The sequence below is a fragment of the Aethalodelphis obliquidens genome, unplaced genomic scaffold (assembly GCF_003676395.1).
Source record: "Aethalodelphis obliquidens isolate GAN/ISIS:26980383/991018 unplaced genomic scaffold, ASM367639v1 scaffold21, whole genome shotgun sequence".
Lineage (NCBI taxonomy): Eukaryota > Metazoa > Chordata > Mammalia > Artiodactyla > Delphinidae > Aethalodelphis > Aethalodelphis obliquidens.
Window position 1 is genome coordinate 15604035 of NW_020837965.1, and position 22396 is coordinate 15626430.

Below are 22396 nucleotides of genomic sequence, written 5' to 3' on the forward strand. Positions count from 1 at the left end.
AGACCAATGGAACAGAGTAAAGAGCTCAGAAATAAATCTTTATGCACATGGTCAAATGATCTTTGACAAGGGTGCCAATGGGGAAAGGACAGGCTCTTCAACGAATGATGCTGAGAAAACTGAATATTCATACACACACAAAAATAAAGTTGGATCTTACCTTACCCCAAATACAAAAATTAACTCAAAGTGAACTGAAGATCTAAATGTAAAACCTAAAACTATAAAACTACTAGAAGAAAACATAGGGGGAAAGCTTCATGACGCTGGATTTGGCAGTGATTTCTTGGGTCTGACACCAAAAGCACAGCAACAAAAGCAAAAACAGACAAATGGGTCGACATTAAAATTTAAAACTTCCGGGCTTCCCTGGTGACGCAGTGGTTGAGAGTCCACCTGCCGATGCAGGGGACACGGGTTTGTGCCCCGGTCTGGGAAGATCCCACATGCCGTGGAGCGGCTAGGCCCGTGAGCCATGGCCACTGAGCCTGCGCGTCCAGAGCCTGTGCTCCGGGAGAGGCCACAACAGTGAGAAGCCCACGTAACGCAAAAAAAAAAAAAAAAAAAAAAAAAAATTTAAAACTTCCTTGCATCAAAGGAAACAAGCAAAGTAAAAAGACAACCTACAGAATGGGAGAAAAAGTTTGCAAACCATATATCTGATAGGGGGTTAATATCCAGAATATATAAAGAACTCCTACAACTCAACAACAAAAAAGCAAATAAATTTGATTAAAAAATAGGCAAAGGACTTCAATACACATTCGTCCAAAGATGGTATACAAATGGCTAATAAGCATATAAAAAGATGACTCAACATCACTAGTCATTACAGAAATGCAAATTAAAACTATGAGATATCACTTCATGCTCATTAGGAGGGCCACAATCAAAAAAGCAGAAATAACAAGTATAGGTGAGGATGTGGAGAAATTGGAACACTTGTGCTCTGTTAATGGGAATGTAAAATGGTGCAGCTTCTATGGAAAACAGTATGAAGGTTCCTCAAAAAATTAAAAATAGAATTGTCACATGATCCAGCAATTCCACTTCTGGGCATATATGCAAAAGAATTGAAAGAATGACCTCAAAGAGATACTTGTACACTCACGTTCACTGCAGCATTATTCACAACAGCCAATAAGTAAAAGCAACTCAAGTGTCCATCAGTAGATGAATGGATAAACAAAATGTGGTACATACATACAATGAAATATTATTCAGTCTTATAAAAAGATGGAAATCCTGTCTCATGCCACAACATGGATAAACACTGAGGACATTATCCTAACTGAAGTAAGTAGTCACAAAAAGATAAATCCTGCATGATTCCACGTATATTAGGTATCTAAAATAGTCAAACTCATAGAAACAGAAAGAGGAATGGTGGTTGCCAGGGGCTAGGAGGAGGGGAAGATGGGGAGTTGTTGTTCAATGGGTACAGAGTTTAGTTTTGCAAGATGAAAAAGTTCTAGAGATCTGTTGCATAAAAAATGTGAATACAGTTAACACTACTGAACTGTACACTTAAAAACGATTAAGATGATAATTTTTACATTATGTGTATTTTGCCACAATTTAAAATTTTTTTAAAGATTCAAAGAATATAAATCTTAAGAGATTGGTAAATTTGATTACATTAAAATGTCAAATCTGATAATGGCAAAAACACCATTAATCACATTAAAGACAAGTAAAAGATCTGAAAAAGAAATTCACAAAGTGCATAATTATCAAGGATGGGTAGCTGGAATATTTAAAGAACTCCAACAAACCAATAACATCAGAAAAAAATTGCAACACTGTGATAGAGAAAACACAGAAACCAATGTACCTCAGAAGCAGAATGGATAAATAAACTAGATAATTCATATAAAAGAATATTATAGAGCAGCAAAAATGAATGAAACAGATTCCTATTTATCAGCTTGAATAAATTTTAAAAATAAGTCAAATAAAAAACAATCTGCAATATAATATGCCATTTATGTACATTTTAGAAACACAAGCTAACAGTATATATTGTTTATGGATGTAATATATAAAGTAAGGATACTAAAACAAGATTAAATTCAATCCACCATCCACCTTTGCCTGCACCTGTGCTGCTAAATGTGGTTTTAAGAAAACCATTTTTTCTATATTTGTGGCTGACAATATATCTATCCCCAGTCTCTCTCTTCTTAGGTTTAAATTGAGCCAATGCTCAATTTTCAGTCCGTGTCTTACTTGACCTAACAACAGTATTTGATATAGTTGATCATTTTTCATCCCTGAAACACTTCTTCACTTAGCTTCCGGGGACAACACACTTGCCTGTTTTCTTCCCAACCTCCTCATCCCTTTTTCTCAGTCTCCTTTGCTGGTTTATCTTCCTCTCTTGACTCTCTTAATGTTGGAATAACTAGAGTTTATACCTTTGTCGTTTTTTCTTTTCTATCTATACTTAACTCTGTTGGTATTCTCATTCATTTTCATGATTTTAAATACTACTTATATATTGGCAAATTCCAAATTCCTATCTCTAGATGAGACTTCTCTCCCAAATTCCACATTTATATATCCTACTGCCTATTAAACATCTCTGTATGTCTAACAGACATCTCAGACTCAACTGGTTCAACTGCACTCCGCCAGCCACCCAAAACCTCCCCATCGGCATATTAGTTGACAGCAACTTCATCCCTCCAGCTGTTCTGGACCCAAACCTTGGAGCTACTGTTGATTCCTCTTGTTCTCTCACACCCTATATTCAAGCCATCAGGAAATTTCATTAGCGCTAATGTCAAAATATATCTAAAATCTGACTATGTCTTCCAACCTCCTCTGCTACCCCATGGTCTAAATCAATGCCATCTCTTGTTGGGGTTAATGCAACAGCTTCCTAACTGGTCTCCAAGTTTCCAGATTTGTCCCACTACAGGACCATCATGCTTGGCAAACAGAATCTTTTTAGATAACTCAGGCCTTGTCATCTTCTACGTAAAGCTCTCCAGTGGCTCCCGTTTCACACGGAGGACCCATAGTCCTTACAGTGGTCTCCCATGCCCTGCACGATCTGCACAGTCCTTCCTCCAGATGACCACCTCCACATCCTTCTTTCCCACTACTCTATCCTCACTCACTCTACACACCCACACTTACCTCCTTTTTGTTCACAAACAGCCCAGGCATATTCCCACCCGAGGGCCTCAACACTGGCTGATCCCTCGACCTAGAAATCTCTTTCCTGGATATTGATATGGCTCATGCTCTCTCCAAGTCTTGACTCAACTGTCACCTTCTTAGTGAAGCCTTTCCTGATCACCTGATTTAAAAGTCCAAGCTGCTCTCACCCTGCTACTTCCTATCTCTCTTTCCTCCTGTACTTGTCTTTGTGTCAATTACCATTATCTAACATAGTCCATACATATTTTACTTGTTTGTTATTATCTGCCTAGGGGGGAAATTTTTGTCTATTTTGTTAATTGCTGGATTCCAACACCTAGATAGAACAGTGCCTGGATCACAGTAGATGTTCTCTCAATATTTGCTGAATGAATGGGAAAAAAACCACAAATTGTCCATAACTGTATATGTGAATAGTGGTGCACAGATTCTGCTATATCATTTGCTGTATTTTTATTACATTTGAAATATTGTATAATATAAAACATTTAAAAAGAAATTTGGAAAGTATAAACATTTATTAATCACATTTATGCAATGTTAGTATTCCAGGGTGTCTCTTGCTAAATTCCCCTTATGGGTCTGAAAGTCCCTGACACTTAGAAAATAGATTAAAATAATCTATTTATAGGTTTATATATTGTTTATAGATTAATATATCCTATATTAATATAGAATATGATGGCTAAATATTGTTTTCAAGTAAATTAAAAGTATATTTAACATAATTTGAACAAATGGAATCTACAGTAGAAGTTTCTCTGAAAAGAATCTCAATTCAAAAGTTGTCCCCGCTAGCCCTGTGACATAATTTACATAAAACCTGCCCACTGAACTTGTGCACTCAGCCTGCCTTAAGATAAGAAATAGTATATGAATAAATCTTACCTGAGCCAATAATTTCTCCCATAAGAAAAGTTATAAAAGGATCTGTGAGGCGCCTGAGGACAAAGCCATCTCTGCCTCCCTCCCCCTCCTCCTGTCCAAGGGCAGGGGATCTGCTCTGATATCTGGTGGACAAAACCTTTACAAATGGCTAAAGCGTAGGTATTAGTAACTGAATATTGTGTAATATTGTTTGAGTAGAGGAAAAACAGGGGCCACAGAAGAACCCTCTGACTGGTTTCTAGGTCTCCTACTTTCCCAGCACTTCCATCTCAATATTTACCTTAAAATAACTAGAATTATCCCAGAGTCATGATTTTGGCAAATGACTGATAGGACTTACTGACAGACTTAACAGGCTCTTCAGGAGCACATGCAAATGAACAGAATCGTGAATAGATGTCAGTCACTACGGATCCATCAGGAAGGGAGATGGACGAAACTAAAAAGCTGCCTTAGACAGTTGGCTTGTCGGACTCCTCATGCAAACACACTCTTTATGGATCCTGAACCTCACCTAGGCATCTTGAGACATGCACACTGTAACAGCAGAATCCTTAAAAACTAGGCATTTATTAGACAAAGATGTAATTTAAAACTTTCCTACAAATAAGAAAATTATGGGAGAGTAACTTAAGATTCTCATTTGTATGTTTTAATTTTACTCATAGTCATCTGAAATCTGAATAGTACCTCTTCCAGTGGAAACTGATATTTACATTGTGCTTTACACTTTAAAAAAGTACTTTCATGAGCATTAACTCATTGCATCCATATGAAAATTATATAAATTCGATATGACAAATGTTATTTTGCAGATGAAGAAACCAAGACTGAGAGGGGTTAATGACTAAGTGACTTGCCCAGTGTCACACAGCCAGGAAGTGGAGAACCGAAAAAGATCCTCTAACTTCAATATGTGTTCTTTCCACTACACTAAAATGCCTCTTCTATGTTCAAAGAATTAATTAATGAATAACATTATCTGAACGGAGCAAAGATTGCATTTTTCTATTTTCTGGAAAGAAAAATGCACAGGCCTTTTCCTTTTAAGTACAGCTACCATGTCAGTGAGTTATAATTAACTTAGCTACCTCTGTTTTAAATGTTGGGATGTTATTTTTCTTCTACTTTTATTTATCTACCTGAGGATTCATGTTAATAACCTGTTGTGAATTTTTTCAAATGCTCAATGTTAAATTATGAAAACACAGAATACATATACTATAGTTAAGTATAGGGTAATTAATAACACATGAATGTATCACTTTGACATTATTTTCTTATAAACAAGAACAGATGCCCTTTTTAGAAAAATGCCTTTAAAGTCTTCAATGTTAAAACCATATATCCAATACCTAGCAGACTGACTCACAGTAAGAACTCAACAAATGTTTGCTGAACTGTATTCTCAAAAAACCTTATGAAAAACATATATCAGTGTGCAGATATTTAGAAATGTCTTCTTTTATTCTCAGAATTACAAGGGATTTGTGAAATTATGTGGTTAAGAAAAGAACATATCAGTAAAAGTATCAAATTTGTATAGTGCTCATTATCATATAAAAGATTGTTAAGGTTTCTAAAATAAATCAATTTTATCCAGTATACAATTTAGTTTAGCAAATTACAATCTAGAAATAATTATATGAGGTAATGATGAATACTTCTAAAATCTAGGCTCATGAGGGCAAGAAATTTGTTTCTTTCACCACCATATTTCTAGGGTCTAGTACAATACCTGGCACATAGTAGGTACTCAATAAACATTTGCTGAATTATTAACAAATATACAGAGAGATGAGTAGTACACCATGAGTAGAAACTTCAAACATGTCTAAAAAGTAATTCCTGAAAATTAAATAGAAATATTTCTCAGATCAAATGAGAGCAGAATTTGTAATACACAAAACTGTGATAACCTGAAAAAGCAGATTTGGGTGGGGGAATATTAATTCAGGTTTGGAAATGCTGGGCTTGTGTGATGTATGAGAGAGTCAAGGGGAGACACACTCGGGGCATGTTTGGGTCTGGAGCCCAGAGGAGCGGTCAGGGTTGGCCATGTATATTTGGGAATCACCAGCGTACAGGGAGAGAGTGCAAGCATAAAAAGAGTAGAGTACCTAGGACTGAACTGTGAGGAACCCTCAGGTAGAAGAGAAAGAGCCTGCAAAAGACAGCGAGAGAGAGAAGGAAAGGCAGGGGAGCACGGCGTCACAGAAGCCAGGGTGAGACGCAATTTCCAGTTCAACACCACTAGGTAGTCAAGTAAGGTGAGGGCTCAAAAATACCTAAAATAGGGACTTGCCTGGTGGCGCAGTGGTTAGGAATGCCCCTGCCAATGCAGGCGACACGGGTTCGAGCCCTGGTCCGGGGGGATCCCACATGCCACGGAGCAACTAAGCCCGCGCGGAGCAACTAAGCCCGTGCGCCACAACTACTGAGGCTGTGCATCACAACTACTGAGCCCACGTGCCACAGCTACTGAAGCTGGCGCACGTAGAGCCTGTGCTCCGCAACAAGAGAGGCCACCGTGGTGAGAAGCCCACACACCACAACAAAGAGTAGCCCCCGCTCGCCATACTAGAGGGAGCCCGCGTGCAGCAACAAAGACCCAACACAGCCAAAAATAAATAAAATTAAAAAACCTAAAATGGAGGTCAATAGTGGCCTTGGCAAGAACAGGTTCAGTCAATTGGTAGGAGGTGCAAGCCACACTGGAGTAGATTAAGGGGTGAGTGACCTGTGGGTAATAGACTGCACAGACAAATACTGACAAAGGAGAACATAGGACAACAACTAGAAGGGAATAGGGGATTCTGAGATTGTTTGCTGTTCATCAGTCAGTCCATTCATCCACTCATCTCTCCATTTTTAAACACTTAAGATGGGAGAGACTAGGCTTGCTTAAATGGTGACAGAAAGCGTCCAAGCAGAAGAAGAAGAGGTAGAAAAGAAGAGGGGTAAGTTACAGATAGAGGTAGAGATGTATAATCTCCCTATATAAACTGGAAACCAGGGAGGAAACTCCTCAAAGTGAAGTTTAAGCTGAAAACGAAGGAGGTAGCGTAGGAATAGACAAAAAAGAAGCTCATTCCAAGAAATGATGTAAGTCAGGCTGACATGGGAAACCAAAAAGGAATGCTAGCTAATCAAAACAGAAATTGTTGGATGGGAATATTTTTGAGGTGCAATAGGTCTAGGCAGGGACACTTGCTAAGCGGATGCCAGGTGGAATAAGGGGGGAGCAAAGGACCATTAGATCAAGTTTTAGGGGACTCAGAAAAGGAGAGTCCCTACTTGAGCCCTAAGAGTTAAACCTGAAGCCTAGCAAGCCAGTATGTCCTCTTCAGCTAAGAGGAAGAATGAGCTGGTAGTCTGAGGGGAGAAGACAGATGAAACTGTAAGGCTTAATAACACATGACTACAACACATAATTACATGAAATGCAGCTAGGTTGCGTTGTGAATAAGGGAATCTATAAATTACTTCTCCACTTCAGATTGAATCCCATTGTTTCATTTTTGCACCTAAATAACCAATTGCTCCAAAACTGTGGCATCCGACAAGAATTCCCCTCATTCCCTTGAGGAATAGCTGTTGAATTGACCAGCAGAAAACACAAGTCTCTCTTGTGAGACGTGACGCAGCTGATTCAGTAACCCAGCAGTTCTGACCAATTTGTATTACTGTATTAAAACCCAACAATTCTGATCATGTTTGATTTTTGTTTACCTCTTGCTTTGGTTTCAAACATTTTGCTCTTCCTCAGTGCCAAAGTCTGTTTCTGCCTACTGCCAAATGATGAGCCACACATGTCCAGAAATACAGGATTCACGAACTGATTCTTTCATTGTAGTATCACCAGAACCTAGCCTAATGTCTAGCAGATAGAAGTCTCTCAACAAATACTGATGAAGTGAATGAGTAAATGTACGTGCGGTTCCACGGGGAGAGAAAAAAGTGATCACCAACTCTCTCTATGCAGGGGGAGTCCTCCATCTTTACATGCCAAGGGTCCTTTGACAGTCTGTTGAAGCCAATAGACCCCTTCTCAGAATAATGTTTTTACATATATTGTAGGACAGAGCAAACTAATGATATTGAAATACAATGAAATCAAAATATCAAGAGAAATTGTGACGTCATCACAAATGTGCTTCTGCGGCATAGGCTGGGCTTGCTAAGCCGCAGGCATCACTGCAGGGGGATCTGGCTGGGCCAGTTCACTGGCAAAACCACTAGCCGACAGCATCTGTAGATTTCTTTCTCAGTTCTCAGAGAGGAATCCTCCCAGGTCTTGTCTAGGAAGCCACCGTTCTCAGAAGGAAGGGGCAGCAAGAGGCCATGGCAGTTCCACAGTGTAGTGTGGCAATCTTCACGCCACCCCCTAGCTTTGACGGTGTCCTCTCCCTCAACCGTGCCCCTTGTCCCTGAATCCACAGTTTTGTCTATTTAACCTTGTCAGCTTTCCATGAGGGTCAGAAAGGCAGGGTTTCCTACGGAGATAGTGTATATCTGAGATCTGGGGGGTACCTGTTTCTTATATAGACTTCCAACTAATTCTCTTGTGTCCTGCACTCTTGCTTTGAGCGATGCCTGGTGCCCCCAATTCCTGAGCCTTTCTGGGGGTCAGAGGTGCAAATTAGCCTGCTTTGGGGATTCTCATATTACTGGCTTAGGATTCAGCTGTTTCAGGCGTGTTACATCGGTTACAACTAGTATTTCTGCTGTCCATCTTCCAGAATCTGGTTGCTGTTTTCCTCTCTCCCTTTTGAGTATATGCCTATTTTACGCCTTTACTTTTACTTGTAGTAGGGTTTAGTGAGGAAACAACCATCAACATATTTCAGCTGTCACATTTTTCAAGTTGCCACTAAAATTTTTAACAAAGTTTGAAAAATCAAACTTTGAAGAAAAATCCTCAAAAATTCATCTCATCTTTTTCATAACTATGATTTTTCTATCAAAGATAATCAACATATTGTTAAACCCTCAGGTTCATGAAGGCAGAGACCATTTCCCTTTTGTCACTGTATTATCCAATATCTAGCATAGTAGAAGTGGTCAATAAATATTTATTGATAAGTGATTGAATACAGATATGAGAAAAAATTGGGATCCTTTGTTTTCATAATTTTAGTACTTATCTAACTCACCTAGGACTGCTTTGGCAATATTCTAAAAAGCAAACAATCAGAAATAGATACACCTAATTTGGAACCCAAATTACAGTAAAGAAGTCCTTTATTACAAAAATTTAACTGTGATTCTGTATACTATAACAATAATTTCTTGGATAGAAAGGAACTGGCATTCAAATTACTTAGTTGTCTTGAAAAACTAGCAGTGTAAAAATGTACTTTTTATTACAACTGCTACATAAATAGTATCTAATTACAACTAATAAATGTACAATTTTAAACGTTATTAAATAAATCTTTAACAATAAACAAATTTTAATCAATGCTGAAAACGCAAAGTCCTTCATATTTAAAATCTGTACATTAGCTATTACATTTTGGTTTGTATGGGCAAAAAAACAGCAAGTTTATTAAAAAATTAGGTCTAGTAGATCCTTGCTATTCTTGTCAAGTGAGTTCAAAGAGCCACCATGACATGTCCTACCTTGTAATTATAATGTAAACTGTATGTGCTTTGTTTTGTAATTCTTTACTGGCTATTATCTAAGCCACGATTTTCCTAAAAGGCCCAAAGCGTTATTTTAAAATTTCAGTTATATTTTATGGAGAAAGTTAAATGCATAATTTTGTTTTGTTTTTAACTGGGGAATTCTGTTATATCCGTAAAAGGATTACTGGAATTCTAGCAGGATGGTTCCATGGTAATTTTAAACTAAAAACTTTACAGTTATCCATGTCAAAATATTCCTCTGGGCAAACTTGTACAAAAATCCATAATCTGTTTAGTACTATCCCATTAAACGCTCATTCTATAGCTCATTTTTCATCATTGTTTACATTCTGTTTTACTAACTTCAAATTAAAATATAATACTCACTTCATCAGCCACAAACTCCTTACTCAGACCAAAATCTGTCAGCACCACATGGCCATTAGAATCAAGTAGAATATTCTCAAGCTTAATGTCACGGTATATAATCCCCAACTGTAAAAACAAACAAATATGCATATTAAAATAACAATTTCCAAAAAATAAACTAGAAAAGTCTTTCTTATCTACCTTAAAAACAAACCAAAAAAAGGCATTCTCCTGCTCAGGGTGCTATGACGGCTCTTAGTCACAGGTCGGGGCAAATCTAAATTCCTCCATCTCAGGGTTTATCTGCTGGGTTCCCTCTGCAACCATGTCTTCATGCTCCATATAATGAGGGTACATTCCTGTCGGACTAGCTTCTGTTGGGTCTACTGTGACTACTGCTTCTTCCTGGGTCACTGTTCTTGATGGATTTCATCCTCACTCCAGATGATCTTCAGGTGCTTTCTTAGCCAATTCATCTCCATCACTTCTAATGGCTTCAGAAGGCTTTCCTGAGTAACCACTTCCCACACTGGTCATTTCTTTGTTTTTATTCCTATAGCATCTATATTTACATCGTACTTACATAAAAGTAATTGATATTTTCTAGGTACTTCCTGTTCCTCTTGATATAACCATATCCAAACTCTGTTTTTTCACTTTTTATGCATTTACCTAGTATCTAGCACAGTGTCATATGTCAAATAGGTAATTAATAAAGGCTTGTTGAATAATACACTCCTAAACATGAAGGCTGAAGATCACAGGTTAATTTTAGTTGATCTTTAGTTCTAAATAAGCAATGTAAATCAATTAGATATTTAAATATCCTTCTATTTTGTTTTGTATGTAAGTTTTATAGTAAAACACTTCAGCTCTATGACATAAATGAATCTACCCAAGTTATATAAGAAGTACTTGATATGCATGAATTCCACGTTCCATGTTATGTCAGCCCGAATTAAATGTTTTTAAACTTAGAAACACTGCTTTCCTCAACACTAAGTATATGAAAAATAAGATTCTTGATGCTTTCTTAAAATTGAAACAAAAAATTACACAAGGAAAAACACTAGGCAATTTTCTTCCAAGAACCTCAGTGGGTTTTTTTTTTCATATTTTAAAACATTATTATATATTGTAAATGCACAGTCTGTTAGACATTTGACTTGAAGCCTTACAAGCACCTAACAACCAGTATGACTTTTTTTTTAACAACCTCTTTGGAAAAGATTTTTGGAATAAGTCATTTACTACCTGCTTTACCTCATCACTTCCAAGTAAACTCCCCGTTTTTGTCTCTTCCTGAGAAACTCAGTGTTAGTAGCTATATCAAGATTATCATTATTAGCTTTGTGTTATATCTCTTTGTATTTATCTTTTTAGGTAGTCAGATTAAGAGAAATTTAGCTAAGCTCTAATCTGCTATATACTTCCCTCTATATCAATTACATTTATATCTTGTACTCATCATGTTCTCTACCTCTGTGTTTCTGATTACCCTGTTTTAATAATAATGAATGTTCATGAATTTTCCCTTTAAGAAACAGAATTAACAGTTTTCATACTAACCAAAAACTGAATTTACTAGCTTACCTGTCAGAGCTTTGTATTTTGTTTGTGTTTACTCTGGTATTTATGGTGATTTCCACCATCGTTTTTATATTATAAAAATTACATCTGATTCCCCTAAGCATAAAACAAAGCTTTTCAGCCTATTCCCTGGTCCAATTTGGCTCATGTATAAAAATGTCCTAACTACTTTATACCCCACAAAAATAACCATAGGCATAAAGTTCATCCCCACACCACCAATTCTATCAGAAGGAATACAGATGCCTGTTCCTATCACTTCAGTTCAGCTCCCGCCTTACACTCCCCTTCCTTTCACTCCATGGCACTGCAGCCCTGCGCCCCAGAGCCTTCTCTGCTTCCCTCCTGTTCTTAGACGTTTTTTCATTCACTCTCCTTAGAATTCCTCTTCTGAACCCTGTCTCCCTCTACCTGCCCAGTTGTGTTCCTGTTCTGGGCTAGATCTACCCATTTCTTGATGCCTTCCTTCTTATATCTTCTCATCATCTTTTCTCACAGCCTCTCCCATCCGTTACCGCCATCCTGCAATTCTAATCTCCCTGCCCCTTTGAAAATGTCATCCTTTTTCCTTGCCTTTTTCCTTCATTTCTCTCCATTCTTTTTTATGCTCCATAATCAGCACTTCCATCTTTCTTTAATCTGTAATCTAGTGTAGCATCTGAATATATAACAAAGAAAAACAGCAGCTTTATGATGTACCTGTATCATCCGAATTTAGCGACTCGAGTCATCCTCCTATGGTCTCACACAACTTTGATAAGAATTATTCTAGTACTTTCTATTTCTTGGAAATACACACAAGCCTAGTCTACATAATGACTCTTTGCTTCTACAGTAATGCTTCCTCATTAAAAAAATATTTTTAGTCAAAATTTCTTGGATCAAGATTAATAGTACCTGAAGTAATATTTTTTAAAAGTTTAAACCGATTTTATAGAGTTCAAACAGCATCACATACATATATGAATTCCACTGAAAAAGTTGAGTAACTGAGTTCATGCCACATGAAGGCAACGGAGCAGGAGGGAGGGAGGGGGAGCAAGAGAGGACCTTAGGGGTGAACCAAATGGAAAAGAAAGCGAGAGTGGGAGAGGGGGATAGCTGGGTAGCATAGGTAAGTGCTTCTTTCAAATATTCCAAGCTAATTGGGAAACATACTCCGAAGATGCACAGGCAGAGTCTGCAATGGAGTAAGTCACAATTAAGGAAATACATATTATGACTTGTGGGTTCATCTTAAAGGTTATTTTAAGAATGAAAATCCTTTATTCTGATGATACTTTGTAATAAGCATCAGAATTTTTCATGAACAAAACCAAAAAAATGCTCAGGTTCTACCTTTTTAATCTGCAACCCAGAAACTATAAAAGGAAATTAGACTTTTACAAAGGGAACAATGAAATTGAAAAGATTGGTAATGGTCTATGAGTGTGCTTCCACAATCTCCACCAAGACAATGACAGGTAAACGCATTAGCTCTTTTAGCTCCATCATTACCTCAGTTACTAGATTTTTACAAAAAGGAAATCCCAAAGGTTAAGCATCTCTTACCTTGTGGAGATGTTCGAGGGCAAGCACGATCTCTCCAACATAGATCTGCACCTCATGCTCTGTGAAACGCTCTCTTTGAGAAAGATGAGTAAAAAGTTCTCCACCATTTATATAATCTAAAAATGAAATATATTTTTTCTGTCTTTGACTTGTATACATAAACTAAAGGAAATATTTCCTTTTAACCACTTTGGATTAACCATAAGGCATTGATTTTAATACATTATTTTTGTACAATTCTTAGTATATAGTTTCATATAGAATATATTACTAAATTCATATAAATACAGTTCCATAAGTTAATGACTACCCTAAACCACAATCAAATGAATTTGCATAGAGTATTACTCTTAAAACTATTACATGAAATCTGCATATTTTAAAATAATTTTCCCAAATCCAGCATATCAGAAACCTCTGCCATGACCATACACTTCTTAACTTGCTGTAAAGTACCAAAACATCAACCACCATAATAACTAAAAAATGAAAACAACAAAACAAAACTCCCAGCCTTTCCTTTGTAGTAGTGGCCGGTCACTATTTTTAAGCAGATTCCCTATTTTCCAGAATTGTCTATGGAGAGCCCTTCTAAAAATGTCTATTAGGCAGCAGGTAGCCTTCATATGGTTCCACAGAACTCGAAAGTAGAAGTAGCATAACAGGGCTGAACCAAAACACCTGAAACTAAATGATTCCCATCTGCCTTTCAATTTGCCCATTTTACCCCAAGAGGAATAATGAAATAAGAGAGAAAAAAGCTACAGTGAGACATAAATTAGGAGCTGAATAAGCCACAACTGTGTTCATAATAGGCTCTAAGACATTTATCGATAAACTGATAATAGTTTCATCAGAAACTAACCATTACTATCTTACACAACATTTGTGTGTGAGAAACAATGTACACCTAGAAAACAGTCACAGCTATAGATTAAAGCTTTTCTCCTAAAAAAAATCTGAAAAGCATGTATCCCAAGTATATTCATTTGTCAAATTTACCGCAATTTGATAAAAGACCAAAGCAAAATCTTCATTAACTCACAAATTTTTATCTTGACCGTTTTTCAAATTCCAAACAGCTGATGCAACAGAATGAAAGAACTCTAAAAGCTGGTTGTTTTGCAAAGTATTTTGCAAAGCACATGCCAGCAAAAAGCACGGCCCTTTTAAGACTTTCGTATTTTGCCAAGGGTTTTAATTATATCTTAACACAAAGCTAATTATTAAAAAGGTGTAAAGGAACACAGCATTCCTGCAAACTAACAGTGAATTTTTTCTACCTTTAAGTAGTCACTTATTTAAATCTAATACTGATGTTTATGCATATGGTTTCCATAGTTAGTCATGGTACAGAAATAGGCATTCAGAGGTCAGTTGACCAACTGACAAACTCCTACACACCCTTGAATGTCCTACTTAATGATCTCATTTTCAATAACCACTCCAGCAGAGTTGATCACTTCCTTTTACGTTACCCCGTGTTTATTAAAAACTTATACCACTGCAATTATATTGCTGCACTGAAAATGTCTATTTGCATACTTCCTTTCTCTGCTAAACTCTGAGCTTTTTAAAGTCATGATCAATCTATTCATCTTTAAAAAAAAAAATCACTCTGAAACTCAAAGGCAAGTGAGTTGTAAAAAAAAAAAATAACCCAATGTACTCCTGTCTTTGAGGCAACTTGATATAATCCAAAGAACCTGGGCTTTATAATCAATAAACCTGAACTAGACAATGGCTCCACTGTGTCCTGTCTTGAGCAAATAAAGTCTCTCTCAGTGTTAGTTCTTTATCTATAAAATGGAAATCAGAACTACTATAGATTATTGTTTCTTGAAACATAGAAAGTGTTTTGTTTGCATTTACTGGGGAGACTAAGAAAAATTAACTACAAATCTAAGAAGACAAACCTAAAACAACATCGTCACCTGCTTCCTACTTGTAGAATAGACCAACAGCCCAAGGTGAAGACTTGACATTCATAAAATAAACATGCTTTATTTGTAGGTACAGGGTTGCACACTTTATAAGCTGAACAGCCAACTCTATCCAGTGGTCCAAGCTGTCAACATTGGTAAGGTAGATATATAGGCTGCCAAAGGACTGTAACAGCAGGAGCTGCGATACCTGGAGTGGTGTTACAGGGTAAGTTCTATCAATAGCAGGGATATGAGGTTAGTGGGAATCTCTGTAAGATAAGTACCTAGAACCCTCACTTGTTATAATTCTAGTTGTTTTGTTTGGTATGTAGTGGTATCTCGTTATGGTTTTAATTTGCATTTTCCTGAATAATAATGGTATTTAGTATCTTTCTGTGCCTTATTGGACATTTCTGTATCTTCTTTTGTGAAACGTCTATTAAGGGTTTTTTCTTTTTTGCCCCTTTTGGTTTTTTCCTCACAATATAATTCACATACCATGAAATTCACCAATTTGAAGTGTAAAATTCAATGGTTTTTAGTATATTCAGAGTTGTGCAGCCATCACCACATTCAATTTTAAAATATTTTCACACACTCCCCCCGCAGAAATCCCAATTTATGTTTCTCCTTTAGTTGCTTGTGCTTTTTTTTTAAAATTTATTTATTTATTCATTTATTTATATTTTGGCTGAGTTGGGTCTTCGTCTGTGCGCAGGCTTTCTCTAGTTGCAGTGAGCGGGGGCTACTCTTCATTGCGGTGCACGGGCTTCTCATTGTGGTGGCTTCTCTTGTTGCGGAACACAGGCTCTAAGTGTGCAGGCTTCAGTACTTGTGGCTCGTGGGCTCTAGAGCACAGGCTCAGTAGTTGTGGCATGTGGGATCTTGCCAGACCAGGGCTTGAACCCGTGTCCCCTGCATTGGCAGGCAGATTCTTAACCACTGCGCCACCAGGGAAGCCCAGTTGCTTGTGCTTTTGATGTCACATTTAAGAAATCACTGCCAAAACCAAGGTCACAAAAATTTACCCCTATGTTTTCTTCTAAGAAATTTATAGGTTTAGTTCTTACTTTTCATCTTTGATCCATTTTGAGTTAAGTTTTGTGTATGTTTTGAGTTATGGGCCCAATTTCCTACTTTTGCATATGGTTATCCAGCTGTTCCAGCACCATTAGTTAAAAAGACTGTTCTTTCCTCATTGGCACCCTTGTCAAAAAATCAATTGACAGTAAATGTGAGGGTTTATTTCTGGACTCTCAATTCTAATCTATTATCTATATGTCTATCTTTATTCCAGTGCCACACTTCTTGATTATTGTAGCTTTGTAGTAAGTTTTAAAAGTGTGAGTCTTCCAACTTAATTCTTCCTTTTCAAAATTGTTTTAGCTATTCTAAAGTTCCTTGAGTTTTCCATACAATTTTAGGATGACTTTGTCAATTTCCATAAAAAATAAGCTGGGATTTTGAGAGAGGTCTGTTAAATCTATAGATCAATTTGGGGAGTATTGCCATCTTAGTAATATAAAGACTTTCAATCCATAAACATAGAATCTTTTACCATCATGAAGTATCCATTTTTATCTCTAGTATACGTTTTTGTTAAGTATATTTTGTCTGATATTAGTATAGCCGCTCCTGCTTTCTTGTGGCTGCCGTTTGCATGATTTATCTTTTCCTATCCTTTTTCTTTTTAACCTGTTTGTACCTTTGAATATACAGTGTATCTCCTGTAAACAGTATATAGTTGAATCTTTCCCCCGTCTGACAATCTCTGTCTTTTGATTGTACTGATTAATCCATTCACATTTAATGTTATTATTGATATAGTTGGACTTATGTCTTGCTATTTTACTTCTTTGTTTTCTACATATTTCCTATCTTTATTTGTTCCTCTATTCCTCCTTACTTCTTTCTTTTTCATTAAGTAAATATTTTCTAGTGTAACATTTTAATTTCTTTAATGAATTTCACTTTTTTTAGTTATTTTCTTAGTGGTTGCTCTATGGCTTACCATACACACATTATCACAGTTTCAGATTTATACCAACTTAATTCCAGTGATATGTAGAAACATTTCTCCTACATAGCTCTATTCTTTCTTCCTCCCTTTTGAGCTATTATTGTTATACATAGTATAACTATGTTAACAAATCCAACAACACATTATAATTATTACCTTATATAGATTTATGTCTTTCAAAGAGGCTGAAAGAAAAGAGAGCAAGTACATATTTAGAGTTTGTCATATTAGCCTTCCTATTTACCATTTTTGGTTCTCTTTATTTTTTCTTGTGGCCCCTGGAGCTGGAGAGCACAGAGGTTTCTGGCCGTTGTAAGGATTTCAGATTTTACTCTGAATGAAATAAGAAGCCTCTGGAAGATTGAGTACAACAGTGGTATGATAAGACTTCCATTTTAACAGGATCAATGACTCTGGCTGCTGTGTTAACTTTCAAGAGGGAAAGTAGGGAGATCACTTGCAGTAAACAAGGAGAGATGATGGAGCCTAGGAGAAAGGTGACAGCTTGGTGGTGGTAAGGACCCAGCCCTACCTGAGCACATGAAGAGATGGAATTGGTGTTACCTGAGATGGGGAAGGCTGCAGGAAGGACAAATCTGGAAGGGATGATCCAGAGTTCACCTTTGGAAACGAGGAATGCACAGTGTCTAACAAATAGCAAAAGCTCAATAAATGGTAGTTATCATCATCACCATCACCATCTTGAATTATTATTCTAAGACTGTTAAAAGGTAAAAAAGAGCCCTCTGGAAATCTTTTAGGAAAAGGAAGATAAATTTCTTATGGCCAGTTAGATCATTAAGAGGAGGTTGCATATAAATTCCTTGAAATTATGCACAATTTTCTCAAGTATATGTAAGCATGTGTGCATTCTACTGACAAGAGAGGGTCCACAGCTTTTATCAGATTTTCCAAGGAGTTACAAGACAAAAAAGTTTTCAGAACATCACTCAAAAGACAGCATTAAAAATCTGAATGGAAAAGTGCCTATGAAGTTTATTTACAAACAAACCAATGAATGCGGACTGCCAGCACATGGGAAACATCTGAGAGTAGCGTCTTACAGCTCGCCAGCACCATTAACTTCATCATCACAGCGTACGCACCCAGCGCCATTTCTCCTGAGCATTTAGATCACTTCTCCCTGACTTCCGGCCTTGCTTGGCATAGCTGTCCTGGAGCTTACTGTATTTAGAGCTGGACTAGTGAGGTTCAGAGCTTTAAAAAGTGAAATGGAGCATGAAGTTTTCATTGTTAACAAGATCTCTGCCTACTGAGGATGTGCTGGAACTGCATTTCTGGTCTCTTTACACCTCTGTATTTATCCAGAGAGCTAGCAACTCTGTTAGGGGAAGGTTGGGCTTGGCCTTGAAACTAAAAACAACTTAGCCAGGCAGTGACATAACAAATAAAACAAAATTTAGAAAAGACTACAGGGATATTATTCAATTTGAGTTGAATTATTGATATAAAATTTTTACTCTCTTGAAAGAGAACACTGGAATCAAGAATGCAGGCAGATTCCGGGATAGAGTTAGCAGTGGCATGAATATGGTCAAAGACATCAATGAAAACCCAGATCATTACTAACATCTGAGAGGAAGAGTCTTCTCACCTTTATAACTCATGGAACATCCACTTTCCCCTACCCCCCATCCCACCCCTTTCCCCTGGGCATAAATTACATTTCTCCATAAAAAAGACTTATTTAAAAATTCAGATGGAATAAAGCACGTGAGTGGAAACTGTCTACTACGAGAATTATTTAAGATCTACTCTGCCTGGTGGGCCTTGGTCCATGCCAACTCATCTACCCTGAATACTTTCCTGTCAAAATTATGGATCCATTAGAATTCTAGAAATTAGATTTCTCAGGTCTTTGTCAATTTCTTTCTCAACAAACTGCAAGCATGAGGGTTTTTTTTTAAGCCAGTGCCAATGGCTTTTATTCTCTTCATGATAAGAAACAGCATGAGAGTATCCAGTTTTTACTGATATTCCTGAGGCTTTTTGCCTCTGTGGACATACAACGAAAATGGACTAAGTGGTGTTGGCTCAGTTTACACTCCTGGCTACGGCCGTTTGTGTAGAAGCAGCATCTTAGTAACCCAGGTTAGTCACGGTAAGTGGGAAAGGGCTCCTGGCAGATAAGAACTAAGCGATGTAAAACAGGGTTTTGGCTGCCTTCCTTTAAAATCTGTATCTCATCACAGCTCACTGCTTTTAAGACTAGACAAAGAAATAACAACTAGAGATATTGGGCACTTTCTATGTGCCTGTTCTATTTGGATATGATAACAAATTTGATCCTCATAAACAATGCTACGAAGTTGGTGCTATTAAAATAATAGTATAATCCCCAGAGAAAACAGGTAATCTCTAGAAAATAGTGAAACCCAGAGAGGTTAAAAAAACTATCCAGAGTTGCATATCTGTTAAGTGAGAGAATAAGGATTATGAACATGGGCAGTCTGACTGTAAAACAGTGATTTTTTAAAATGCTATATAGGTTGCCCTTTTTCCCCTCCTGGTATGGTTTTTACTATCATTTATCAGGAGCAGCCCCACTGGGCAACTGGTATTGCTAGTTACTGTCAGAAAAACTGTCTTAAAATCAACTATCCTGACCTTCAAATATCTGAAAGGCTTAGAGCCAATAATTCTATATATTTGGTCATAAAGTTTCTCTTTTTTACATGCTTTTCTTGATCAAGTTTTGGAGGGCTCATCAGAATGTCACAGTACTCAGAAGGAGACATTCCTAGGGGGCTGTACTAAGATTTCTTTTTAATGTCCACAGTAAACAATGGGTCTCCATCTTTTTTGAGAATGTGCTAACCTAAGATTATTGCTGACATAGAACTTAAGAAAGTCAATTTATATCTTGTAGGAGAGGGCCCAGGGCTGTTTTCTCCAAAACAGTACTTGGCCTTGCCCTGCAGTTCTCATCTTAACCCACCTCCTGTTAAAGCAGATGGCTCTGAATTTGACCACGAAGAGCTACATTCTAGGTTCTTGCCAGAGAGTAGAACCTCAAATTGCCTGCAGTCCAAATCTCATCATATGTTCAGTTGTGAGAAATAATACATACAGGACAATAAATGTCATCTTTACATCTTTCTCATTATTTACTATAATGACTTCAGACAAAGCTACAAACTTGGATAACACTGTTTTGGAAAAATTATACTCTAATCTTGTTCCATAGGCTTACATGATAAGGGATAGTGGTATAAAACTTGGAATTATATCCTTAGTCAAGGAAGGCTGGTGAAAATTGTCCATTGTATCTGGGCCCTATTTAAAAAGCTTTTCCTAGATCATAATACCTTACCTATGGGTTTTTTTTTAATATCTTGATACAATTTCAAACATACAAAAAGTATTTGCAAGAACAGCACAAGTAATCCCCATATAACCAGTATGCAAATTCACCAATTGTTTATATTTTGCTTCATTGGCTTAGTATTCTCTGTGTAATTCCCCTGAGCCAACTGTGAATAAGTTGGGGACATCAAGCTCCTATGTCTTTCAGTGTGCAAATACTAAAAAATGAATGCCCTTTCATACAACCACAGTACAATTATCAATATCAGAAACTTTATGATAAAAATACTATTATCTAATCTATACTCTCTGTTCGAAGTTTGTCATTTGCCCCACTAATGCTCTTTGTAGCTACTCTTCCCCAGCCAAGGATCTGGTTTATGATCACATATGCATCGGATATCATGGCTGTTTAGACTCTGACCCTAAGTCACAACATACATACATATTAATTTTATTAACTGCTGCCATTGTTTACAGGTACCTTCCTCCAAAAGGTCATGTATATTCCCTACTAACAGTGACTGGATGCCTTAGAAAACAAAGTTCTCACCAACTCTTGATATTATCATTATCTTTAATTTCTACCAATTTGATAGGCATTTCAAATTGGACACAGAAATTTTGAAGATGCAGAAGAAAGAAGCGGGGGAGAAAATCTGAGAGTTTGCAGCAGCCGGAGAGATTTGATAGATTTTCAGTGGCAGTAGGACAAGTGGGCACCTCAGACAGGGAAGACGACGTTGATAAGGCTGCAGGGCTGAGAAGTTGTAAGAGGTTAGCAAAAGTCACATGCCACTCAGGAGAGAGGGGTAAAATGTCTGCTAACCTCTGTGAAATTCTGTTGAGACTATCAGCATGAATTTCAGACCAGACCCAGCTGACACATTTTGGAGACATATGAGAAAAGCTTAGAAAGCTGGTACTGGAAAGAAAGTTTAGAGAGTAATCAAAGCAACTGCCATGTCAGGCGAGGAGGAAGGTTAACAGGGCAAGTGGTTCTCGTGTGCCAGACCAGGCAGATGCCAGGCCAGTAAAGAGGCACGTGGAACCCAAAGATGGTGCGGGGAGAGGGGCAGGAAAGACTCGAGGGAAGGCAGGGTCAATGAGGATTGAAGAACAGGCCCAGGGAGTGTGAGAAAGGAGAAAAAGAGAAGATCACGGTCAAAGAAGAAAGCTGATTAGAGGTCTTAGACGTGTGACTGGTTTTAGTGACAAGGCCCAATGTGTGGCTAGGCTTATGAATGGCTACAGTGAAGTAAAGGTTAAAACATCACAAGTCAAGGTGGCTTGACATGGTGTTGGCATGGTTGTCAATACGGCTGCTAAAATTGTGGAAGGGGATGGAAGGAAACTGGACGAAAGGGAAGCTAGGCCTGAATAAGTCACTGGAAAAGGCAAGCACGTGTCCCAGGAGTCAGTTAAGTACAGGATTGAGGTTAGGGAGTTGGAAAAAAGTGCCTTCACAAATGAAGCTCTGATGGGAAATGACTTTTAAATGATGTTTAACTACCATTACTTTGTTGAGCATAAGAGTAGGATGGAGCAACGGGACCTATCCAGCAGCCCCTCTGTAAAAGGGCTGCTGGGTAAGTACCATCCTCCAAGGACAGGAGGTTTTACTTAAGATGAATAAGGCACACTCGGTTAAGATTCAGGGTGCTTGTGCACACGGGGTTATCCACCGAGCACAATGGAAGGGGTTAGAAGAGGAAGATAAGGGAAAGAATGTGGTTTAAGCAGGGAAAGAATAATTTTTAAATTCCTAAAGACATTTTTTAAAAAAACCTCCAAAGCTTCTAAAATAGCAGACACAAAGTTCAGCTTTATAGAGAGTGTAGTCCACAAATAGATTCATACTTCTCTAATGACATGTTTTACCTTTTAGTCTAAAAGCTCATTGAAATGTATGCTGTCAGAAAACAAA

At 37.4% G+C, this 22396-nt stretch overlaps 1 protein-coding gene across 5 annotated transcripts in view; it reads right to left on the minus strand.

The window, feature by feature from the left end:
• Positions 1-22396, minus strand: part of RPS6KA5 (ribosomal protein S6 kinase A5) — a 181770-nt gene that overhangs the window by 60861 nt on the left and 98513 nt on the right. For 4 of the 5 annotated variants that reach the window (XM_027120332.1, XM_027120331.1, XM_027120333.1 and 1 more), the window contains 2 exons: positions 13198-13313; positions 10075-10182 (listed from right to left, as the gene is read on the minus strand). The exons of the other annotated variant lie outside the window; for it this stretch is intronic. In XM_027120332.1, the coding sequence (XP_026976133.1) occupies positions 10075-10182; positions 13198-13313 (224 nt within the window). The remainder of the gene's footprint in view (positions 1-10074; positions 10183-13197; positions 13314-22396) is intronic. 5 annotated transcript variants of the gene reach the window in all.